The following is an 18650-nucleotide window of genomic DNA, read 5'->3' as shown; positions in this document are numbered from 1 at the left end:
GAGTCTCCTTGTATGCCCTTTAAAAATTCCAGGGACAAATTTTGCATTGCCTTCCTTTTTTTTATTAATTTTGATGAAGGATCTACATCAGGAGCATGCCAAGTCCTGTCAGACTCAGTCATGCATGACTTCATCTGGGGCCCCACTTCAACAAGCTTCCGCTGACTCCATATATTTCTAGTTGGAGTTTGGGTAAAACCTAATGCATTATATTTTGGCTGATGCAGGTATAGTTTAAATGCAATAAACTTTGTAAATTTTAGTCACTTTAGATACAAATAAAGCAGTATTGATAAGCCAAAAGTTTTTCTATGATGAATAGGAGAACTAGGATTTTGATTGTTACCTAAACATCTCCTACTATAGCTTCTGATATAGAATTCACAAAGTGAAGTGGGCATATATGAAAATATATTGAGATAAAATCTCCTATTAACATGAAGTGCAATTGGATATGTGACTGTTCCACAATCTCAGGATGAGGCTGGTCTTGGCCGTCGTTTGTTGGCCTTCAAAAACCGGACATATTCCTTCTGCAACATCTCCCCACCACTGACCGGGTCGAAGCTGCACCTGTAGAAACTGGAAAAAAGGAACAGGACATAAATAGCGCAATCAACGTAAGAAAAAGGATAACCCAAGTTCTAAGTGCAATGATTAGATTCCAAAAGGATAACCCAAGTTCCAATGACTAGACTTTGGAACCCACACACGTACTAACTAAATACATGTTAATCATCATTACTGAAGGCACAAAATGTTTCATCCAGTCCCGCATTTTTTTAAACATCTCATGCGAAGCCCTCTCCTGTTGCTTAATCGGCCAAAATATCAAATGCAAACAGGCTGAGGCCTAAGTAGGGCAATTAAATCCATGGAAAACATACCATTGCAAGCCCTGAATAAAAAGGATTTGTAAACCAAACATGTAATTGAGTTTCTTGCAGAACCCAATGAAACAAGTCAGATTAAGGAAAGCAAGCAAGAAAATAGTACCAAAAGTGATCTACATTCTTCTAAATCATCATAGTGTATCTCAAAGGAGTAGAACAGTTTTACACTCAAATTAGAATTATGACAAGCCAATGCCATATTAAAAATGTTCAAGCGAGCAAGAAGGGTCATATGAATGAGTAGATGCAGTTATCCATCCAACCAACCATTTAGCTATCTAATTGTCTGGCTTACTACCGAAAATCTAGGTTTCCAAGGCATGACACAACAAGATGTTGCTTGAAGAAGGGCTCAATAGAAAATATGACTGTCTAGTTGCTAAATTTTCCATGCTCAAATCTCAAGTGAGATAAACATAATTGCAATTGCTCGTAAATATATATGCAATTGCTCTAGTATTTATATAGTTAGTGATGGCAGGACACATATACTTGCAAATATAGAGAATTTAAAACCTTTAGGTGTTGATTCAGAAACCAAAATAAAATACTAAATAGAAGGCCATGGTCAAGGATCAATACCTGCCATCCATGCCAACAATTATAACAGTGTTTTGAGCCCCAAATGCAACAATATAGGGGCCGACTTCTGGTAAGTGGAACTGAGCAAATGACCATTCAGAACTAAAGTATTTTGGAAGCACTCCTGCAAAATATCGGTACATGTAAGATTAATGTCCTTTCTTTCACCAATTCTCTGCATTCATATAGACAATGCCAACGAACAAATGAAGGTGGAAAGTGTAATTGAAAGCTCAAATCTCAGCATATTACTTTTTTTGGAGCTTGACAAAAAAATCTCATTACAAGATAAGCTAGTCAGGATTTAACAGCTCCAACCCATGGCAGAACCAACAAGGTAAAGGTTAGTTCAGAGTTCCAAGGAAAGAAAGTACCAAGGAGAAAATAAGTGCCCATCACCATATGGAAGCATTTTCTACAAAGAGGCTTGCAAGGGAATGCCATCATGAGAAAGCAACTAGATTGACCCAAAATCATTCAGATGATTTTTAAAGTGAAGGAAAAGCAAAAATCTTCTAGACCTCAGGGCTCAGCCAACCAATTTATTTGATTGCATACATACTTGGGACTTCAACATTATAGACACTAGCCTTAAGGAACATCAGATTTACAGTCTAAGACATTTTTTCCAGAAAAGACAAGTAAAAATGAACAATGTAATAACAACAACGTGATGCAATTATTCTAAATTCCAGATCCTCACTTCTCATTGACAATGTAGACCAAAGAAAGAAAAAGATACCATCAATCATTATGTCCCCTCACCTTTCATAAAAGACAACGATGAGCTGGCGTTGGTACCAGTATTTGGAGATATAAGGGCATCAAGAGAAGTAGAAGAGTTTTGATGAACCATTCCTGGACCTTGAGCAGCAGCATGATGGTTAGATGCATCCTCTCCTGCCACTCTGACTCTAAGACTAAATATATGGACAGTTCCTTTATCACTGGACACTGCCAGCCACTGTACATTCGGTGAGAGAGCGATGCCATATATATCAGCTCGGTCTAGTCCTCTGCGTACCTGCATTACAAGTTCACTGATATAGTCATTCATATTTCTTCTGCAAAGGTATGAAAATTTTGAACATGGTGAAGTAGGAAGATATCAGAAAGCAAACAAATTTTACCACAGAGTAGCATAGATTTTTGCTTGATTTTGATAAGAAGCTGAAGATGTAGAGAAAATATAATCCAAAATTATGAGGTGTTTTAAAGTCGCATATGTGGTACAAAACATAACTTTATTTGATTAACACCAAGTCAGATAAGCCTGGCTCTGGCTGGAGAAGTGTTAAGAACTTAAGATGAACTCGGCTTATCAATGGCACAGCACTAGGTGATTTGGTTTTACTTCTTTAAAAAAACACATTTCAAACCATCCATCGTACCATATATCCTGTTCAAAATCCCCATCTTTGATGTACTCATCTTATATTTCCAATTACTCCAAAATATTCAGTTAGTTGGACGTTACCTGAATATGTGGTAGCTAATAATACATCCTTTCTCATCACCATGACTTATAGAAGGACAGTGAGGCTCAAAGGAAATGATACTACAAAGACAATATGGTTATACTCGCAAGAATATCTACAAGCCACCAATTTTGCATAGAACTTTAGAATAGTTTATTCAAACTAAAGTTTCATTATATATATATATATATATATATATAGAGAGAGAGAGAGAGAGAGAGAGAGAGAGAGAGAGCTAGACTAGGTAACACTTGAACAGATCTCTACTCAGATCCGGTTGGGTCTACATTGAATGATGGGAATTTGACATCGATGATCTGAGCTATTGGATGTAATATACTACCTAAACTACCTATACACCAAAAATCATGAGATTTGGAGACCCCTAGTATATGCATTAAGTGATCAAAAAAACATAAATGGGTTAATGTTATTTAGACTGTTAAATTTTTTGACCACTTGATACATAAGCTAGGGGTCTTCAACTCGGATCATCAATGTGGGACCTCCATCATCCAACGTGGATCCATCATCATAATAAGCATGAAATCTTATTCTTCATCTCTCCTAGATTCTTGAATCACTAACAACACGAATGATTTTGATTTTTGGCTCTCCTACTAGGTATCACTTGTCAGGATTTTTGAGCCATTGCCTTCCAACATAACAACAAGTGTAACCTAGAATACATCCATGATGATTGATGCAGCTTTTACATCACTTCAATTAATTTTATTAAGATCAAGGTCCCATTGTGAATCACAAGCATAGGATTAAATCAAAGATTATTCAATTCTTTTTATATCTTCTAGAAATAAGAAAAGAAAATAATTATTTTATAAGATAGAAAACATGAGCCAACTATGGATCTCAATGGATAAAGCAGGAAACCTAGTTTCCATCCTCCACCACAACAAGAAAACAGATATATATTTATGCTCAACCACCATGTTTGGGAATACCTAAATCTGGTTAGAAGGTTCTTTCAACATAATTGTGGATTGAATATTAGAAGTTTAAAGGACTAATGCTTGAGATCATTCGAGATCTTTGGACAAGAACATCGGATAGGAGAATGTCGCCCATGTTGTAGAACATTCATTAATTTAAGATTTAACTGAAGCTCATTGAAACATATTATTTGCCCTCAAGACCATAAATAGGTCAGAATGGGTTTGAAAGCTTGCCTCCACACAAACTTGGATTAGGTTTAGACCATGTTGGACAGAACCTGACATAGTCCATTTACACCCTGCTATAGAATATACATGGTTCTATGCCTTACCCAAATGCATCCTCATCAAAGTTATCTCCACTTCTGACAACTGCCATCATCCATTGATTTACGCAATAGCCTGTCTAATTTCTTCCTAAGCAATTCCCCAAGGTCTACATTTAGCAATTTCCTTGGATGTGTTCTTTCATCAGTTGCACCACCTTTAGCTGCAATCATCATTCTTACGCATCTCTGTTGATCAGTACACATCTATTTGTTCTCTCAATGTCCACCAATATCACCTGCTTTGTTAGGCTATCCTGGATCGGTTCCATATCGGAGAAATAAAATAATGCCTAGGAGGTTTCATCGTGAATCAGGTGACCGACAATAAAATCAAAAACTAAGTGCAATGCAAAACATTTATTTATAATCTAAAAGTGTTTACTAAGTTGAAGCAGCAAACAATTGTTTTCAAGAAATCAACTTAAATGAAGAACTTTATTATGCCTAATCAGATGTATCATGCCATAATTTTTCCAATTTTCTAGTCAAATTCAAAGAAAATTACATTATGGAGTTCTCTTTGAGTTCTTACTTGAAGAAGCAAGTGCCGGGGACCATTGCTTGGTGCAGTGGTAAAAAAGCTTGGGTTGAAAAGTGTAATGGCATAGGTTCGGGTCTTGGGGCAGCCATTTGGTGCAAAAATAATGCCAAAGGTTAGGTTTGCCCCTTTAGGACCCCGGATTGCCAGGATCACATAACTAGGTTATGGTAAAAAACTCGAAAGAGCAAGTGTCCAAGCTTAAATTGAGGGGGGAAGAAAAGGAAAGAAATATATAATTTTTTAATCAAAATCATTTCATAGCAAAAACAGAGAAAAATTTGCAGCAGTATTTTGGAAATGCAATCTAAACAGCTCATGAAAAAGGAAAAACAATAGAGATACACTATGATGGATGGATGACAAGAACACTCAAATAACTGAAAGGTATGTTGGGCAAATAGAAGGGAATAGATCTGCAACCTAAGCTTATAATATCAAGAGTTTAAGACAAAACATATCAAGAGAGGTGAAAAGCTTCAATATACCTGACAGACAAATTAACCAAAAATCAATTTATGCACAATGAAAACAAATTATCAAAATAAACACTAACAAAGAACATGTGCTTGATGTTATGAAATTTAGTGGACGGAGACACACTATATATGAAAAGTTCTCCTACCTGCAAAATGGTATCCCACTTCTTAGTGTACTAATGATGCAACATCTGATGAGACCCAGCAAGCGTAATCATGATGAAAACTTGTACACTACAGTCTTCATTGATAATGTAAATGTACGACTAATTACTTTATAACTAGTAGAAGAACTGTGTCTTCCTGAAAGGGCACCACCTCCCAGTCCTAGCAAAAATATTTAAATCCATAACAATTATTAACAAGTAACTTGATTATTGTAGTCCAGCATGATACTCGATACTTCATACTAGCTTTGACAAGAACACCCACAAATTCTTCATAAGCAATAACAGAAGGCTTCCTTTTCAAGGAACTAATATTCACTTACATGACTTAAGACTAGATTAGTTTGAAAAAATAATAAGGAGGATGAACTTGTGAAACCGGTCTCTTAACACACGTTCAGCAAATTTTACCTCCTGTAGGCGAGTACCATCCATTGTGTTGAATATTCTAATCAAGGTCCCCTTTGTGCTTGCAGTTGCCAGAAGAAGCCCATCCATCGTTAGAGTGATACAAGCAATGTGAGAATCATGTGCACTAATGAACTTTGTCACCTTCAAACCAAAGTGTTCAACCCGGACCTGTCCCCGGTGCAGACCAGGGCAGGCCAACACAGAGGTGTTAGAATGATGGGAAAGGCAGCATAGCCCCCTGGGATTAGCCAGAGTCTCTATCTGATGGAGAAGCTTCAGATCTAGGAATTTGTACACATATATCTTGTGTTCAAGAACTACAACTATGAGATCTTGTCTTAATTTCACTGCACGGACATCAGATCTGAATGCAAATTCACCAATGCACCGACTCTGATGATCATCCCAGATCATTACTTTATTTGGCGGGTACTGTGGATTGGCACCACCACCAACAAGAGCTAGGATATTGCATCGAAAAAGCATTTCAACTATTCCAAAGCCACCACCTTTCAAGTCTCTCCTAAAGGTTTCTTTGAATGGATCACAGTTAAAGATCCGGAAACCATTACTTGTTCCAGCAGCAAAGCATCCATAATCCTGATTCCAAGACACCGACAATAGTTCAGTTTCATCATCATGAAAGTCTTGCTCAGGTTGACCAAAAGGGACTGACGATGGCCATGAATGTCGTGATTCCAGTGAGCCAAGCTTCATTGGTGGATGTATTCCCCGGGATGTTGAAACTGTCGAGCTCATGAGAATTGAAGGACAGACACCAGTGAAGGAACCTATAAAAGGTTTGAGAAGTAAGCAATTAAAGCTATAACTCCTTGCAAGTTCTCATAGACCAAATGCTTACATCAACAAGATACAAAAAATTCATAAATCCCGATAAAAAATATTGCACATGCTAAGAAAAAAATGTCATAGGCTCTTGCAAGAAAACAGTTGATATAAAAGAAAGCAACAAAGATGCATGGACCCACACATCATGAAAACACACAGACATTTGCTTAGCATGAGTATTAGCACAAACCTGTCAACCCACTTATACCACATTAGTGAGTGCTGATATAAAAGAATGATTACAAGTACACACCTAGTCTTTGCTAACTGCTAATAAAATCCTGTCATATGCGCTATCCACTGTCTAGAAGATACTTTAAGCATGATGTAAGAAAATAAAGGGAGTATGATTTTGAAAGAGATCTTATGACAATGACACTAAGATGGCTTTCTCAGATAAGATCCGTCACTTTTTATTGCGGCGTACTAATGTGAAATTTGTAGCTTGAAGGCTAGTATACTTTAATTTTATCTGGATCACAGGTAAAGATTACCTGTCACTAACAATTATGATTTTCACTTTTGGACTAATGGTTAACACTCAAAATGCAAGATAGCAGTCCAAAGACAACTTAAATCTGCTTTATGTCAACTGCATACAATTCAATCAGCCAATCCTCAACTTCTATTTAATTTCAGCACCTGGATACCAGCCTGGCTGATCCAACTAAACCAACATAAAAAGTTGGCAAATATGTATTTTGAAATCTCTGATGGGCAGAAACTTCCCATAGGGCACACAGGATGGAAGGGGAAGAGTGCACCATGTAGCCTAGGATATGATGTGTCAGCCACTACGCAGCGGAGGCTTGGGCATCCAGTCCCTATTGACGAGGAGAGAGGCTCCGGGGGCTAGGCATGCTACTAGGTACTTGCTTGAGCTGGAGGGTCTTTGGAGCTCCATGATGAGGGCCAAGTATAGTTTGTAGACCACAGCAACAAACCTCCAAGCAGGATGGCATTGTTCCTTCATTTGGAGAGAGATGTGCGTTTGCGCTCTGCTGGTATTGTCCAATATCAGATGGTCGATCAGAGATGGATAGTCAATAGATGTGATGGATGATACTTGGGTTTCTGAGCTGCCGCTGAGGTTGTAGCCTACTATGGTTAACCTGGAGAGTGCGAATGGCCTAAAGATTTATGATCTATTTCTTTCAAGGGAGAGGAGGCAGAGTGTTGTTGTTATCTTACGCACCTTTGGAGAGCAGCTGGTTGAGAGGATTCTTGTTGTGCCGATCCTTAGGCATAGGGTTTTAGACAGAAAGATTTGGTGGTCGACATGCAGTTTGAAAGTGAGAGCAAATGACCTATGCGACTTGTATAGAGTTGAGCCCACACGGCTAATTGATAGTGACTGGATCCGGAAGCTCCGCATTCACCTTTGTGTTGTCCTCTTCCTATGGAAGGTGGCATGGGGTTATCTTCCGACCAGAGGTATGTTGTGTAGAAGAGGATTGAGGCTCCCTCTTGCCTTCGATAGCTGTCTGGATGAGGAGTCCATGGTGCATGTTTGATTTTGTTGCCCGAGAGCGGCTTAGGTGCGGAGGCTTGCCGGGATCACCTTGAGCTTTAGTCAGTCGACAACCCTTATTGAAGCTATCCTTACCTTTTTGAAGGGAAACATGAGAAGACTAGTTACTATCCCAAAAGGTATTAGGTTCGCATACATCGCCTACCATATCTACTTGATAGGAATTCCCATATATTTGAGAACAGAAGGCAGCTTCCGAGACTTGTTGCGGATAGGGTCTTACTTTAAGCGGTTGAGATCATTCAGACCCCATTTATTGAAGAACCTGTGATGGCAAGGAACACCTGCGACTCACTTTAGGCTCTTGCAGTGACCCGAACAATCTTCATCTTTTGGGAGCTCCCATTCTCGAGCTTTCTCAAGGTAAACTTTGATGGTAGGGTGACTAACGCTAGGGGTAGTGGTGGAAAGGGGTTTGTGATCAGGGACTCTGATTCCAGACTTGTTGTGGCAGGTCACAGCTGTATCTATGATGTTTCTGTCCTCAGAGTTGAGCTGAGGGTAGCCAAGGAGGGTATCACCTATGCAAGGCTCATCGTAGGAGCGAATTGTATTCACGTCGAAGGGGACTCTGCTACAATGATCAGATAGATTCGGGGCCTGTCTAGGGTCGGCTTCGAACATCCGTTGCTACAGGATATCCGCAGACTAGTGAGGGATTGCATTACCTTTCAGGTCACTCACGTATATCAGGAGGCAAACAGGGCAGCTGATTGGGTCGCTTCTTATGTGGCTCAAAACTCTGATAAGATTTTGTAAGCCACCTACGATACTATTTCTCCTCCCTTCCGTCATATTTTATTTTATGATTTTTCTTGGATGTACTCATACCAAAATTCTATGATCTATCCGGCTTATCAAAAAAAAAAAAAAAAACTCTCCATAAAATTGTGAATAAATTTACTTTTTACTTCTTTATCAAAAAAAAAAGAAGAAATATTATTTGTGTTACCTTTCAAAACGTGTCATAAATACTCAAGCTAATTTTCACACTTCAACTTTTTGTTAAGCGCTGAAAAGGTGCTATAGCCAAGGAACCAAAGACCTTGTCCAATAGAAAGCAATATAAAGCCTCAGCCTTTCCAGAAGGAATACAATGATATATAGAGCAAAGTCAGAGATTATACACTTAAATGTTTGATACTGAGCTTTAAGTTCATGAATTCAGGAGGATGTATTTCAACGCAACACATTAACCAGCATATCAGATAAATCAAGCAAGAATTTAGTAGAAACTAATGGAATTCCCAAACATATGACGACATCTGAATCGTTTACACTGTCGCCGTCCAGCTTTCTAAGAAGAGAAGAAAAGGAAATGTTCTGATTGCATTGAGACAAAGATATATCCAGAAATCTTGAATCACAACTTAGAACAGTGTATCAAAAGAATCCCATAAATTTAAAATTAAAAAAAAACTAAGAAAAGACAAGATAGGAAAAACACAGGTTCTAAAATAGCTGGAGAAGTGTTGAAATGGAGAAATAATCCTCTAAATTTCGTCAAATGATATTGAAAAAACAAAACCAAATAAGTACCAACTAAACCTCTGAACAACCTATTTACCCTCAGTACAAGAAGATAAACCAGAGAATAACAATTACAGAGAATAGGAATCGAAACCTCTCGATTCGAAGACTAGAGAACGAGATCTAAAAGAGCCAATCTGAGGATTTAGACGAATGCACAATCTCCGTAACCCTAATCAACCGAAACTGGAACGGATTAAATGGAGAGGAAGCGGAGAAAGAGACAAAGATTTGATTCCAATACCTCGAAGTTTCAGCGATGCCTCTTTCTCTCTTTCCGCGAGGCGAAAGACGGACGCCGAGAAAGAATCCGAAAAGAGAGCTGAGATGATCGTAGCGTGGGAAGAAAAAAAAAAAAAAAATCTCTCTCACGCTCTCCTCTCCCTTCTCCGCTCCGTTGTTCTCTCGCGAGGAAAGCGTAGCCGAGCCGGAAGGTTACGGTACTAACAGGCGTCCGGGCCGCGCGGGGCCAGGAAAGCTGCGGGAACCCCAGTTAGAAACACCGTATCAAAAACTTTGATTGGCCATCGGACGGTGAAGATTGATTAGATGGATTGTCTAATCCGACCTTCGGATTTGGTCTTCATTAGGATCAAGATGACGATACGAAGTACTTAAAGGTGAAGATCGGATAATATCCCGCTAATATCCGCATCAATATAAAACTATCTAATCGATATCTAAATATTCGAATTTCTTTATAATAGATAATTTTATATAATAATTAATATTTTTAAACGGTATATGATTATTGTTGCTGGTGGTCCAAACCGAGAACGATTGGCACAGCGGTGTGAATGGGGTTCCGTTTGAGTTGCCTTGGTTGGTGTTGATTGCGCTCCACCTTCCACCGGAAAACCTACAAGCAAGCCTCGCACCACCACTGGGATAGTGGGGGCCCTCCGACGATCAAGTCAGAGGAGATTGGAGGAGAAGGAGAGATAATAGTAGCAAGTAAGAGAATGCTCTGGAAGTTCTTGCTTACCCCCCCTTCTCCCCCCAGCCGCATATATACCAGGCTGGGGGGTCCTTTTGGGGGGTTGGTCATCGTGTAGCACGATGGAGCTGCCACTGACATGGCCGTTACAGGGCGTCGTGGGGCAGCGCTGGGTACGGCCATGACAGGGCGTAGTGGAGCTCCGCTTTGTACGGCTGTTACAGGGGATCGTGGAGCAGCGCCGGATACGACCGTTGCTGGGTGTAGTGGAGCAGAGGGCCGCGGCGTGCCTCTGGGGAATAGCCTGTCGTTGTCGAGAGATGTCCGACTCGGGGTCGGGCTGCGGAGCCGAAGATGTCCGACTCGGGGTCGGATTGCTGGATCAAGGGGCTGCCGACTCGGGGTCGGGCTGCGGAGCCGAAGATGTCCGACTCGGGGTCGGATTGCTGGATCAAGGGGCAGCCGACTCGGGGTCGGGCTGCGGAGCAGAAGATATCCGACTCGGGGTCGGATTACTGGATCAAGGGACTGCCGTAGTCTTCCTGGGTGCGCGTGCCGGTCACGTGGGGCGTGGCGGCTAAGTTCCCCGTAACAGTAGCCCCCCACTTCCGAGCCTGGAACCAGGAGGGGAACGGGTGAAGGGAGTGATGCTTCGAGATTGCCGCCATCCCTCGGAAAGGCGCGCGCGCTTCGAGCTCCCCGCCTCCTTTATGGCGTATAGCGGTTGTCGCTGATCTGGCAGTCTGCGGATTTCGGCGGACATCCTTCCTCTTTTTAACTCTTGGTAGCGTCTCGCCGACTCCTGACTCTCGAAGTTCTTCCGGCGCTAGGCCAGGCATCCGAGGGTTAGGCCTCAGGAAATTCTTCCGGCGCTAAGCCAGGCATCCGAGAGTTAGGCCCCAGGAGATTCTTCCGGCGCTAAGCCAGGCATCCGAGGGTTAGGCCTCAGGAAATTCTTCCGGCGCTAAGCCAGGCATCCGAGGGTTAGGCCTCAGGAAATTCTTCCGGCGCTAAGCCAGGCATCCGAGGGTTAGGCCTCAGGAAATTCTTCCGACGCTAGGCCAGGCATCCGAGGGTTAGGCCTCAGGAAATTCGTCCGGCGCTAGGCCAGGCATCCGAGGGTTAGGCCTCAGGAAATTCGTCCGGCGCTAGGCCAGGCATCCGAGGGTTAGGCCTCAGGAAATTCTTCCGGCGCTAAGCCAGGCATCCGAGGGTTAGGCCTCAGGAAATTCTTCCGGCGCTAGGCCAGGCATCCGAGGGTTAGGCCTCAGGAAATTCTTCCGGCGCTAGGCCAGGCATCCGAGGGTTAGGCCTCAGGAAATTCTTCCGGCGCTAGGCCAGGCATCCGAGGGTTAGGCCTCAGGAAATTCTTCCGGCGCTAAGCCAGGCATCCGAGGGTTAGGCCTCAGGAAATTCGTCCGGCGCTAGGCCAGGCATCCGAGGGTTAGGCCTCAGGAAATTCTTCCGGCGCTAAGCCAGGCATCCGAGGGTTAGGCCTCAGGAAATTCCGCTCGTTGGTCGGCCAAGGCTGGCGCAAGCCGAGGCGACCGGTCGGGGCTTCAGGCTAGTTTGCTCCCGGGATGATCATCGGGTTAGCCTGGCATCCGAGGGCCAAGCCTCGGGAGATTCCGCTCGTTGGTCGGCCAAGGCTGGCGCAAGCCGAGGCGACCGGTCGGGGCTTCAGGCTAGTCTGCTCCCGGGATGATCATCGGGTTAGCCTGGCATCCGAGGGCCGAGCCTCGGGAGATTCCGCTCGTTGGTCGGCCAAGGCTAGCGCAAGCCGAGGCGACCGGTCGGGGCTTCAGGCTAGTCTGCTCCCGGGATGATCATCGGGTTAGCCTGGCATCCGAGGGCCGAGCCTCGGAAAATTCCGCTCGTTGGTCGGCCAAGGCTGGCGCAAGCCGAGGCGACCGGTCGGGGCTCAGGCTAGTCTGCTCCCGGGATGGTCATCGGGTTAGCCTGGCATCCGAGGGCCGAGCCTCGGAAAATTCCGCTCGTTGGTCGGCCAAGGCTGGCGCAAGCCGAGGCGACCGGTCGGGGCTTCAGGCTAGTCTGCTCCCGGGATGGTCATTGGGTTAGCCTGGCATCCGAGGGCCGAGCCTCGGAAAATTCCGCTCGTTGGTCGGCCAAGGCTGGCGCAAGCCGAGGCGACCGGTCGGGGCTTCAGGCTAGTCTGCTCCCGGGATGATCATCGGGTTAGCCTGGCATCCGAGGGCCGAGCCTCGGGAAATTCCGCTCGTTGGTCGGCCAAGGCTGGCGCAAGCCGAGGCGACCGGTCGGGGCTTCAGGCTAGTTTGCTCCCGGGATGATCATCGGGTTAGCCTGGCATCCGAGGGCCAGGCCTCGGGAGATTCCGCTCGTCGGTCGGCCAAGGCTGGCGCAAGCCGAGGCGACCGGTCGGGGCTTCAGGCTAGTCTGCTCCCGGGATGATCATCGGGTTAGCCTGGCATCCGAGGGCCGAGCCTCGGGAGATTCCGCTCGTTGGTCGGCCAAGGCTGGCGCAAGCCGAGGCGACCGGTCGGGGCTTCAGGCTAGTCTGCTCCCGGGATGATCATCGGGTTAGCCTGGCATCTGAGGGTTGTCAGGCCTCAGAAAATTCCGCTCGTTGGTCGGCCAAGGCTGGCGCAAGCCGAGGCGACCGGTCGGGGCTTCAGGCTAGTCTGCTCCCGGGATGATCATCGGGTTAGCCTGGCATCCGAGGGCCGAGCCTCGAAAAATTCCGCTCGTTCGTCGGCCAAGGCTGGCGCAAGCCGAGGCGACCGGTCGGGGCTTCAGGCTAGTCTGCTCACGGGATGATCATCGGGTTAGCCTGGCATCTGAGGGTTGTCAGGCCTCAGGAAATTCCGCTCGTTGGCCACGCGCCTGTCGCTTGCTACTCGATGGGATTTCTCCGTCTCCAGCTACGATCATGTTTCTCCTCCTCTCCGAGCGTCGCCTGGGGAACACCAGAAGGGCATTAAATGCTAATTGAAGCGTTACCTGGGAAATCGGACCGCCAGTTGCTGCTTGCAAGGAGTGTCAATTAAGCGGCCGCGATACGCGCGTTCTTCGAGGCGGATGCGGCCTGGGCGCGAGCGGAGATACGTGGACCGAGGGATACATGCCGCCCGGAGTGTCCTGCACAAAGAATGCAATTAAGGAGAACGACGCTTAGGAGATCGTGGGAGGATACGCCTCGAGAGCCGGAACGGCTCCGGATTCGGTGCGCCCACCAAGCGGGACAACCTGTCGGCCCTGGCGTTTTCGCTTCTGGGGACCTGCTGGAAGTCGACGCTGCCGAGGTCGGGAATGAGCGCTTGCACCTTCCGGACGTAGTTCTGCATGGTCGGGCTCCGGGCCTCGAACTCCCCACGGACCTGCCCGACCACCAGCTGGGAGTCGGTGAAGACCTTCAGACGCCGGATGCCGAGCTCCTTGGTGAGTTTGAGTCCCGCGACTAGGGCCTCGTACTCCGCCTCGTTGTTGGTCACTGGAAATCCAAACCTCAAGGCATACTCGGCTATCACTCCATCAGGACTGGTAAGGACCAGCCCGGCCCCTCCTCCTTCGGGGTTCGACGACCCATCAATGTGAAGCGTCCAGATCGGGAGGTCGAGGCTGGGCGTTTCCGGCGGTCTAGGTTCCGCCTCCTGCACCGTGCACTCAGCGAGGAAGTCCGCGAGCACCTGGGCCTTGATGGCGGGTCGAGGCTGGTAGCGGATGTCGAACTCACCGAGTTCTACTGCCCACTTCACCAGCCGTCCCGCATTCTCGGGGTTGCTGAGGATCTGTCGTAATGGTTGGTCGGTTAAGAGTGTGACCGAATGGGCCTGGAAATAGGGGCGAAGCCTCCTGGTCGCGGTCAGCAGCGCGAAGGCGATCTTTTCAGCCTTCGTATACCGCGTCTCGGCATCCCGTAGGACCCAGCTGATGTAGTACACAGGCTTCTGGAGCTTTGCCTCTTCCCGAACCAGTACCGTACTGACTGCGGTTGGGGAGACCGCCAGATAGAGGTAGAGCATCTCCCCTTCTTGCGGCTTGGACAGCAGGGGAGGAGATGCCAAGTATTCCTTGAGCTGGTCGAATGCTGCTTGACATTCGGCCGTCCAGAGGAAGTCTTTCGGGCGTTTCAACACCTTGAAGAAAGGTTGGCAGCGTTCGGCCGATTTTGCCACAAATCGTCCGAGCGCGGCGACCCTCCCAGCGAGCTCCTGAACCTCCTTCACTTTGGTCGGAGGGGACATATCTTGGATGGCCTTGATTTTGTCCGGGTTGGCTTCGATCCCCTGCTGGTTGACAATGAAACCGAGGAACCTCCCGGCCGAAGCGCCGAAGGCGCACTTCGCTGGGTTCAGCTTCATGCGAAACTTCCGCAAGGTGGTGAAAGTCTCCTCCAGGTCCGCGATATGCTGATCTGCATGGCGGCTCTTCACCAGCATATCGTCCACGTACACCTCCATGTTCCGGCCGATTTGCTCTTTAAAGATTTTGTTGACGAGGCGCTGGTAAGTGGCGCCAGCATTCTTCAGACCGAAAGGCATCACCTACAGCCCCCGGTCTGTTATAAAAGCAGTTTTCTCCTCGTCCTGTGGGGCCATCATTATCTGGTTGTAGCCGGAGAAGGCGTCCATGAAAGACAGCAGCTGATATCCGGAAGTCGCGTCGACCAGTTGGTCTATCCGCGGAAGCGGAAAGCTATCCTTGGGGCATGCCTTGTTCAGGTCGGTGTAGTCGACGCACATCCTCCACTTTCCGCTCGCCTTCCGGACAAGTACGACATTTGCCAGCCATTCGGGGTAGCTGACCTCCCTTATGAATCCTGCCTCCAAGAGCTTGTCTACCTCCTGGTCGACCACTCGGATCCGATTCGGGGCACAGTGTCTCTTCTTCTGTTTTACCGGTCGGTGGGTCGGGTCGACGTTGAGGGCGTGAGAAATGACCTCCGGGTCGATCCCAGGTACATCGGCCGCCGACCAGGCAAACACATCGACATTGGCTCGGAGGAATTCCACCAACCGGGCCCGAGCTCCCGGGTCGAGATTGGCGCCGACCCGGATCGTCCTGTCCGGGCGACCTTCCTCGAGGGGAACTTCGATCACACCCTCGGCTGGCTCCCCGTGCCGCAAGGCCACCTCGTCTCTGGCGTCGAGGGACTCGACGCTTAAGGCTTCTACGGGCTTCTTCCCTTTGAGAGTTGCTAGGAAACATTGCCTTGCGGTCGGTTGGTCACCTCGGACCTCTCCAATCCCGGCCGCCGTGGGGAACCGCATGAGCAAGTGGTACGTAGAGACCACCGCGCGAAGGGCGTTCAGTCCGGGTCGTCCGAGGATAGCGTTGTAGGCCGAGGGAACACGGACGACCAAGAACCCGAGCCGCACCGTGGCTTCTGCGGGTGCAACGCCCGCAGTCACAGGCAGCTCAACGACACCTTCGGCCGAGATAGCGTCACCAGTAAATCCTATGAGGGGGGTGGATGTTTTGTGCAACAATTGTCTGAACAAGCTCATCTTTTGGAAGGCCTCGTAAAACAAAATATCAGCTGAGCTTCCACTATCCACAAGAACACGCCTTACATCGTAGTTTGCCATAGTGAGGGAGATCACCATGGCGTCATCGTGGGGGGTCTGAACCCCCTTTACATCTTCATCACAAAAAGTGATTACATTACCGACCCTCTGCCTCTTTGCGACGGCTGCCCCTGACGCTTCAGTCGAGCCCCCTGCGTTCCTCTCGGGCCGGGGGCAGCCCCCAGTGATAGTGTGGATCACGCCCGCGACGGGTCGATTCTGCTCCCGAGGCTCCTGAGGGGCCGGGTCGGCCGGACGCGGGTCTGCGGGGGGACGTCGGTCGTTCACATATCGACCGAGACGCCCTCGGCGGATGAGAGCCTCGATCTCGTCCCGAAGCTGGAAGCAGTCTTCGGTGTCGTGGCCGTGGTCCCGGTGGTACTCACAGTACGCCCGAGAGGGCCTCCTCCCAGGAATCTTCTTCATCTGTCTCGGGACCGGGAGGTCCTCCCGCCCCTTGATTTCCATGAGGATCTGGGCCCGGGGAGTCAGGAGAGGAGTGTACCGGTTGAAACGTCGGGGCGGAGAACGAGGGCGTAGGGCGCCGTGGTTCCTCGCCGGCGACAGGCTTCTGCGCCGACGTTGAGGCGTCGGGCTCCTCCTCTGGCGTGCCTCTTTTCGCCTTTTCTTCCCGAGCTTTGGAGGGATCTCGGCGGCCTCCTTGCTCCGGTGGGCGGCCGCCTCCTCGGCGTCCGCATACTGGTTCGCCCGGGACAACAGCTCCGGGAAGCTCCGCGGCAAGCGTTTGTCCAGGGAGAAGGTGAGTCTGCCCTTTCGGAAGCCACGCTTCAGGGCTGAAAGAGCCACCTCCTGGCTCAGGTTCCGGACTTCCAGCGTAGCCTTGTTGAAGCGGGTAAGATAATCCCGCAAGCTTTCTCCCTCGTTTTGCCGGACATCAAAGAGGGAGTCGGAGACCAGTCGCCGCCGGCTACTGACGGCGAAATGGGTGATGAAGAGGCGAGTAAACTGGTCGAAGGACTGGATTGAGTTAGCCTCCAATCCGGCGAACCACGCCCTTGCCGGGCCACGGATGGTCGCCGGGAAGGCCTTACAGAGGAGAGGATCTGATGCTCCGTGGAGGAGCATAAGGGTCCTGAAACTCTCGACGTGATCCCGCGGGTCCGCCGCCCCGTCATAGGGCTCGATCGCCGGCATTTTAAACCCCGGCGGATTCGGGGTCCGCAGGATCCTCGAGGCAAGCGCCGGCTGGGAGGAGATCTCCAAGTCGGCGAAGGGATCTTTGGAGTGGCCCTTCAGGACCTGGAGTTGTCGGTGGAGATCGTCCACCCGCCGGTCCAGGGAGCGCGACCGATGGGTGGGAGACAAGGAGCACCGAGAGGGGGACCGACTGGAGCGCGGGTTCCTTGAGGACTGGGGGGTCTGGGAACGCGCCCGGGCCCGCCTCTCGTGCCCCGCGCAGCTCCGATGGGAAGGTCCCGGCAGAATGGACCGTGCTCGAGAATCTTCCTCGCGCCGGCGCTCCTCCCCATGGGAGAGGAAGGAGCGCGGGTTGAGGAGGATAGGTGAGCGCTCAGGGAGCAGCGGCTCCTGGGCCCGCTGCGGCGCCCGAGACATCACACCCTGCAGGTTCTGCACTGCCTCCGCGAGGGTGCGAACCTGCTGGGCTAACTGGTCGAACTGAGCGGCTTCGACCATCTGAATGGGAGGTGGAGCGGTGGAGTGTTGCTGAGAATGTGTTAGAGACGCAGCGGCCTCCCGGCCGGAGGCGCGAGAGGCCCCGCGACCGGAGGCATTGGAAGCTCCACGACCACCTCGCCGTGCCATTACGATCGCTCTGAGATTCGGGCCCTTCCTCTAGCGCCAACTGTTGCTGGTGGTCCAAACCGAGAACGATTGGCACAGCGGTGTGAACGGGGTTCCGTTTGAGTTGCCTTGGTTGGTGTTGATTGCGCTCCACCTTCCACCGGAAAACCTGCAAGCAAGCCTCGCACCACCACTGGGGTAGTGGGGGCCCTCCGACGATCAAGTCAGAGGAGATTGGAGGAGAAGGAGAGATAATAGTAGCAAGTAAGAGAATGCTCTGGAAGTTCTTGCTTACCCCCCCTTCTCCCCCCCAGCCGCATATATACCAGGCTGGGGGGTCCTTTTGGGGGGTTGGTCATCGTGTAGCACGATGGAGCTGCCACTGACATGGCCGTTACAGGGCGTCGTGGGGCAGCGCTGGGTACGGCCATGACAGGGCGTAGTGGAGCTCCGCTTTGTACGGCTGTTACAGGGGATCGTGGAGCAGCGCCGGATACGACCGTTGCTGGGTGTAGTGGAGCAGAGGGCCGCGGCGTGCCTCTGGGGAATAGCCTGTCGTTGTCGAGAGATGTCCGACTCGGGGTCGGGCTGCGGAGCCGAAGATGTCCGACTCGGGGTCGGATTGCTGGATCAAGGGGCTGCCGACTCGGGGTCGGGCTGCGG

General features: G+C 48.7%; 1 protein-coding gene across 2 annotated transcripts; it reads right to left on the bottom strand.

Moving 5' to 3' along the window:
* Nucleotides 1–228: 228 nt before the first annotated feature.
* LOC120110184 (autophagy-related protein 18c-like) lies at nucleotides 229–10328 on the bottom strand. 2 transcript variants are annotated; one of them, XM_039124471.3, is made up of 5 exons: nucleotides 9985–10328; nucleotides 5831–6621; nucleotides 2241–2499; nucleotides 1476–1599; nucleotides 229–582 (listed from the first exon to the last, which is right to left on the bottom strand). In XM_039124471.3, exons 2-5 carry the CDS (start codon nucleotides 6587–6589, stop codon nucleotides 474–476), a joined length of 1251 nt encoding a protein of 416 aa, XP_038980399.1. In that variant the 5' UTR covers nucleotides 6590–6621; nucleotides 9985–10328; the 3' UTR covers nucleotides 229–473. The 2 variants fall into 2 exon arrangements, with proteins under 2 accessions (XP_038980399.1, XP_088558648.1); XM_088702522.2 differs by lacking the exon at nucleotides 9985–10328 and adding an exon at nucleotides 9835–9956 and having other exon boundaries at nucleotides 274–582.
* Nucleotides 10329–18650: the final 8322 nt, after the last annotated feature.

Source organism: Phoenix dactylifera, chromosome 8, assembly GCF_051530095.1.
Source record: "Phoenix dactylifera cultivar Ajwa chromosome 8, Ajwa_hap1_PhDact_Kaust_v1.1, whole genome shotgun sequence".
NCBI lineage: Eukaryota > Viridiplantae > Streptophyta > Magnoliopsida > Arecales > Arecaceae > Phoenix > Phoenix dactylifera.
This window is presented reverse-complemented; position numbering and strand designations above follow the sequence as displayed.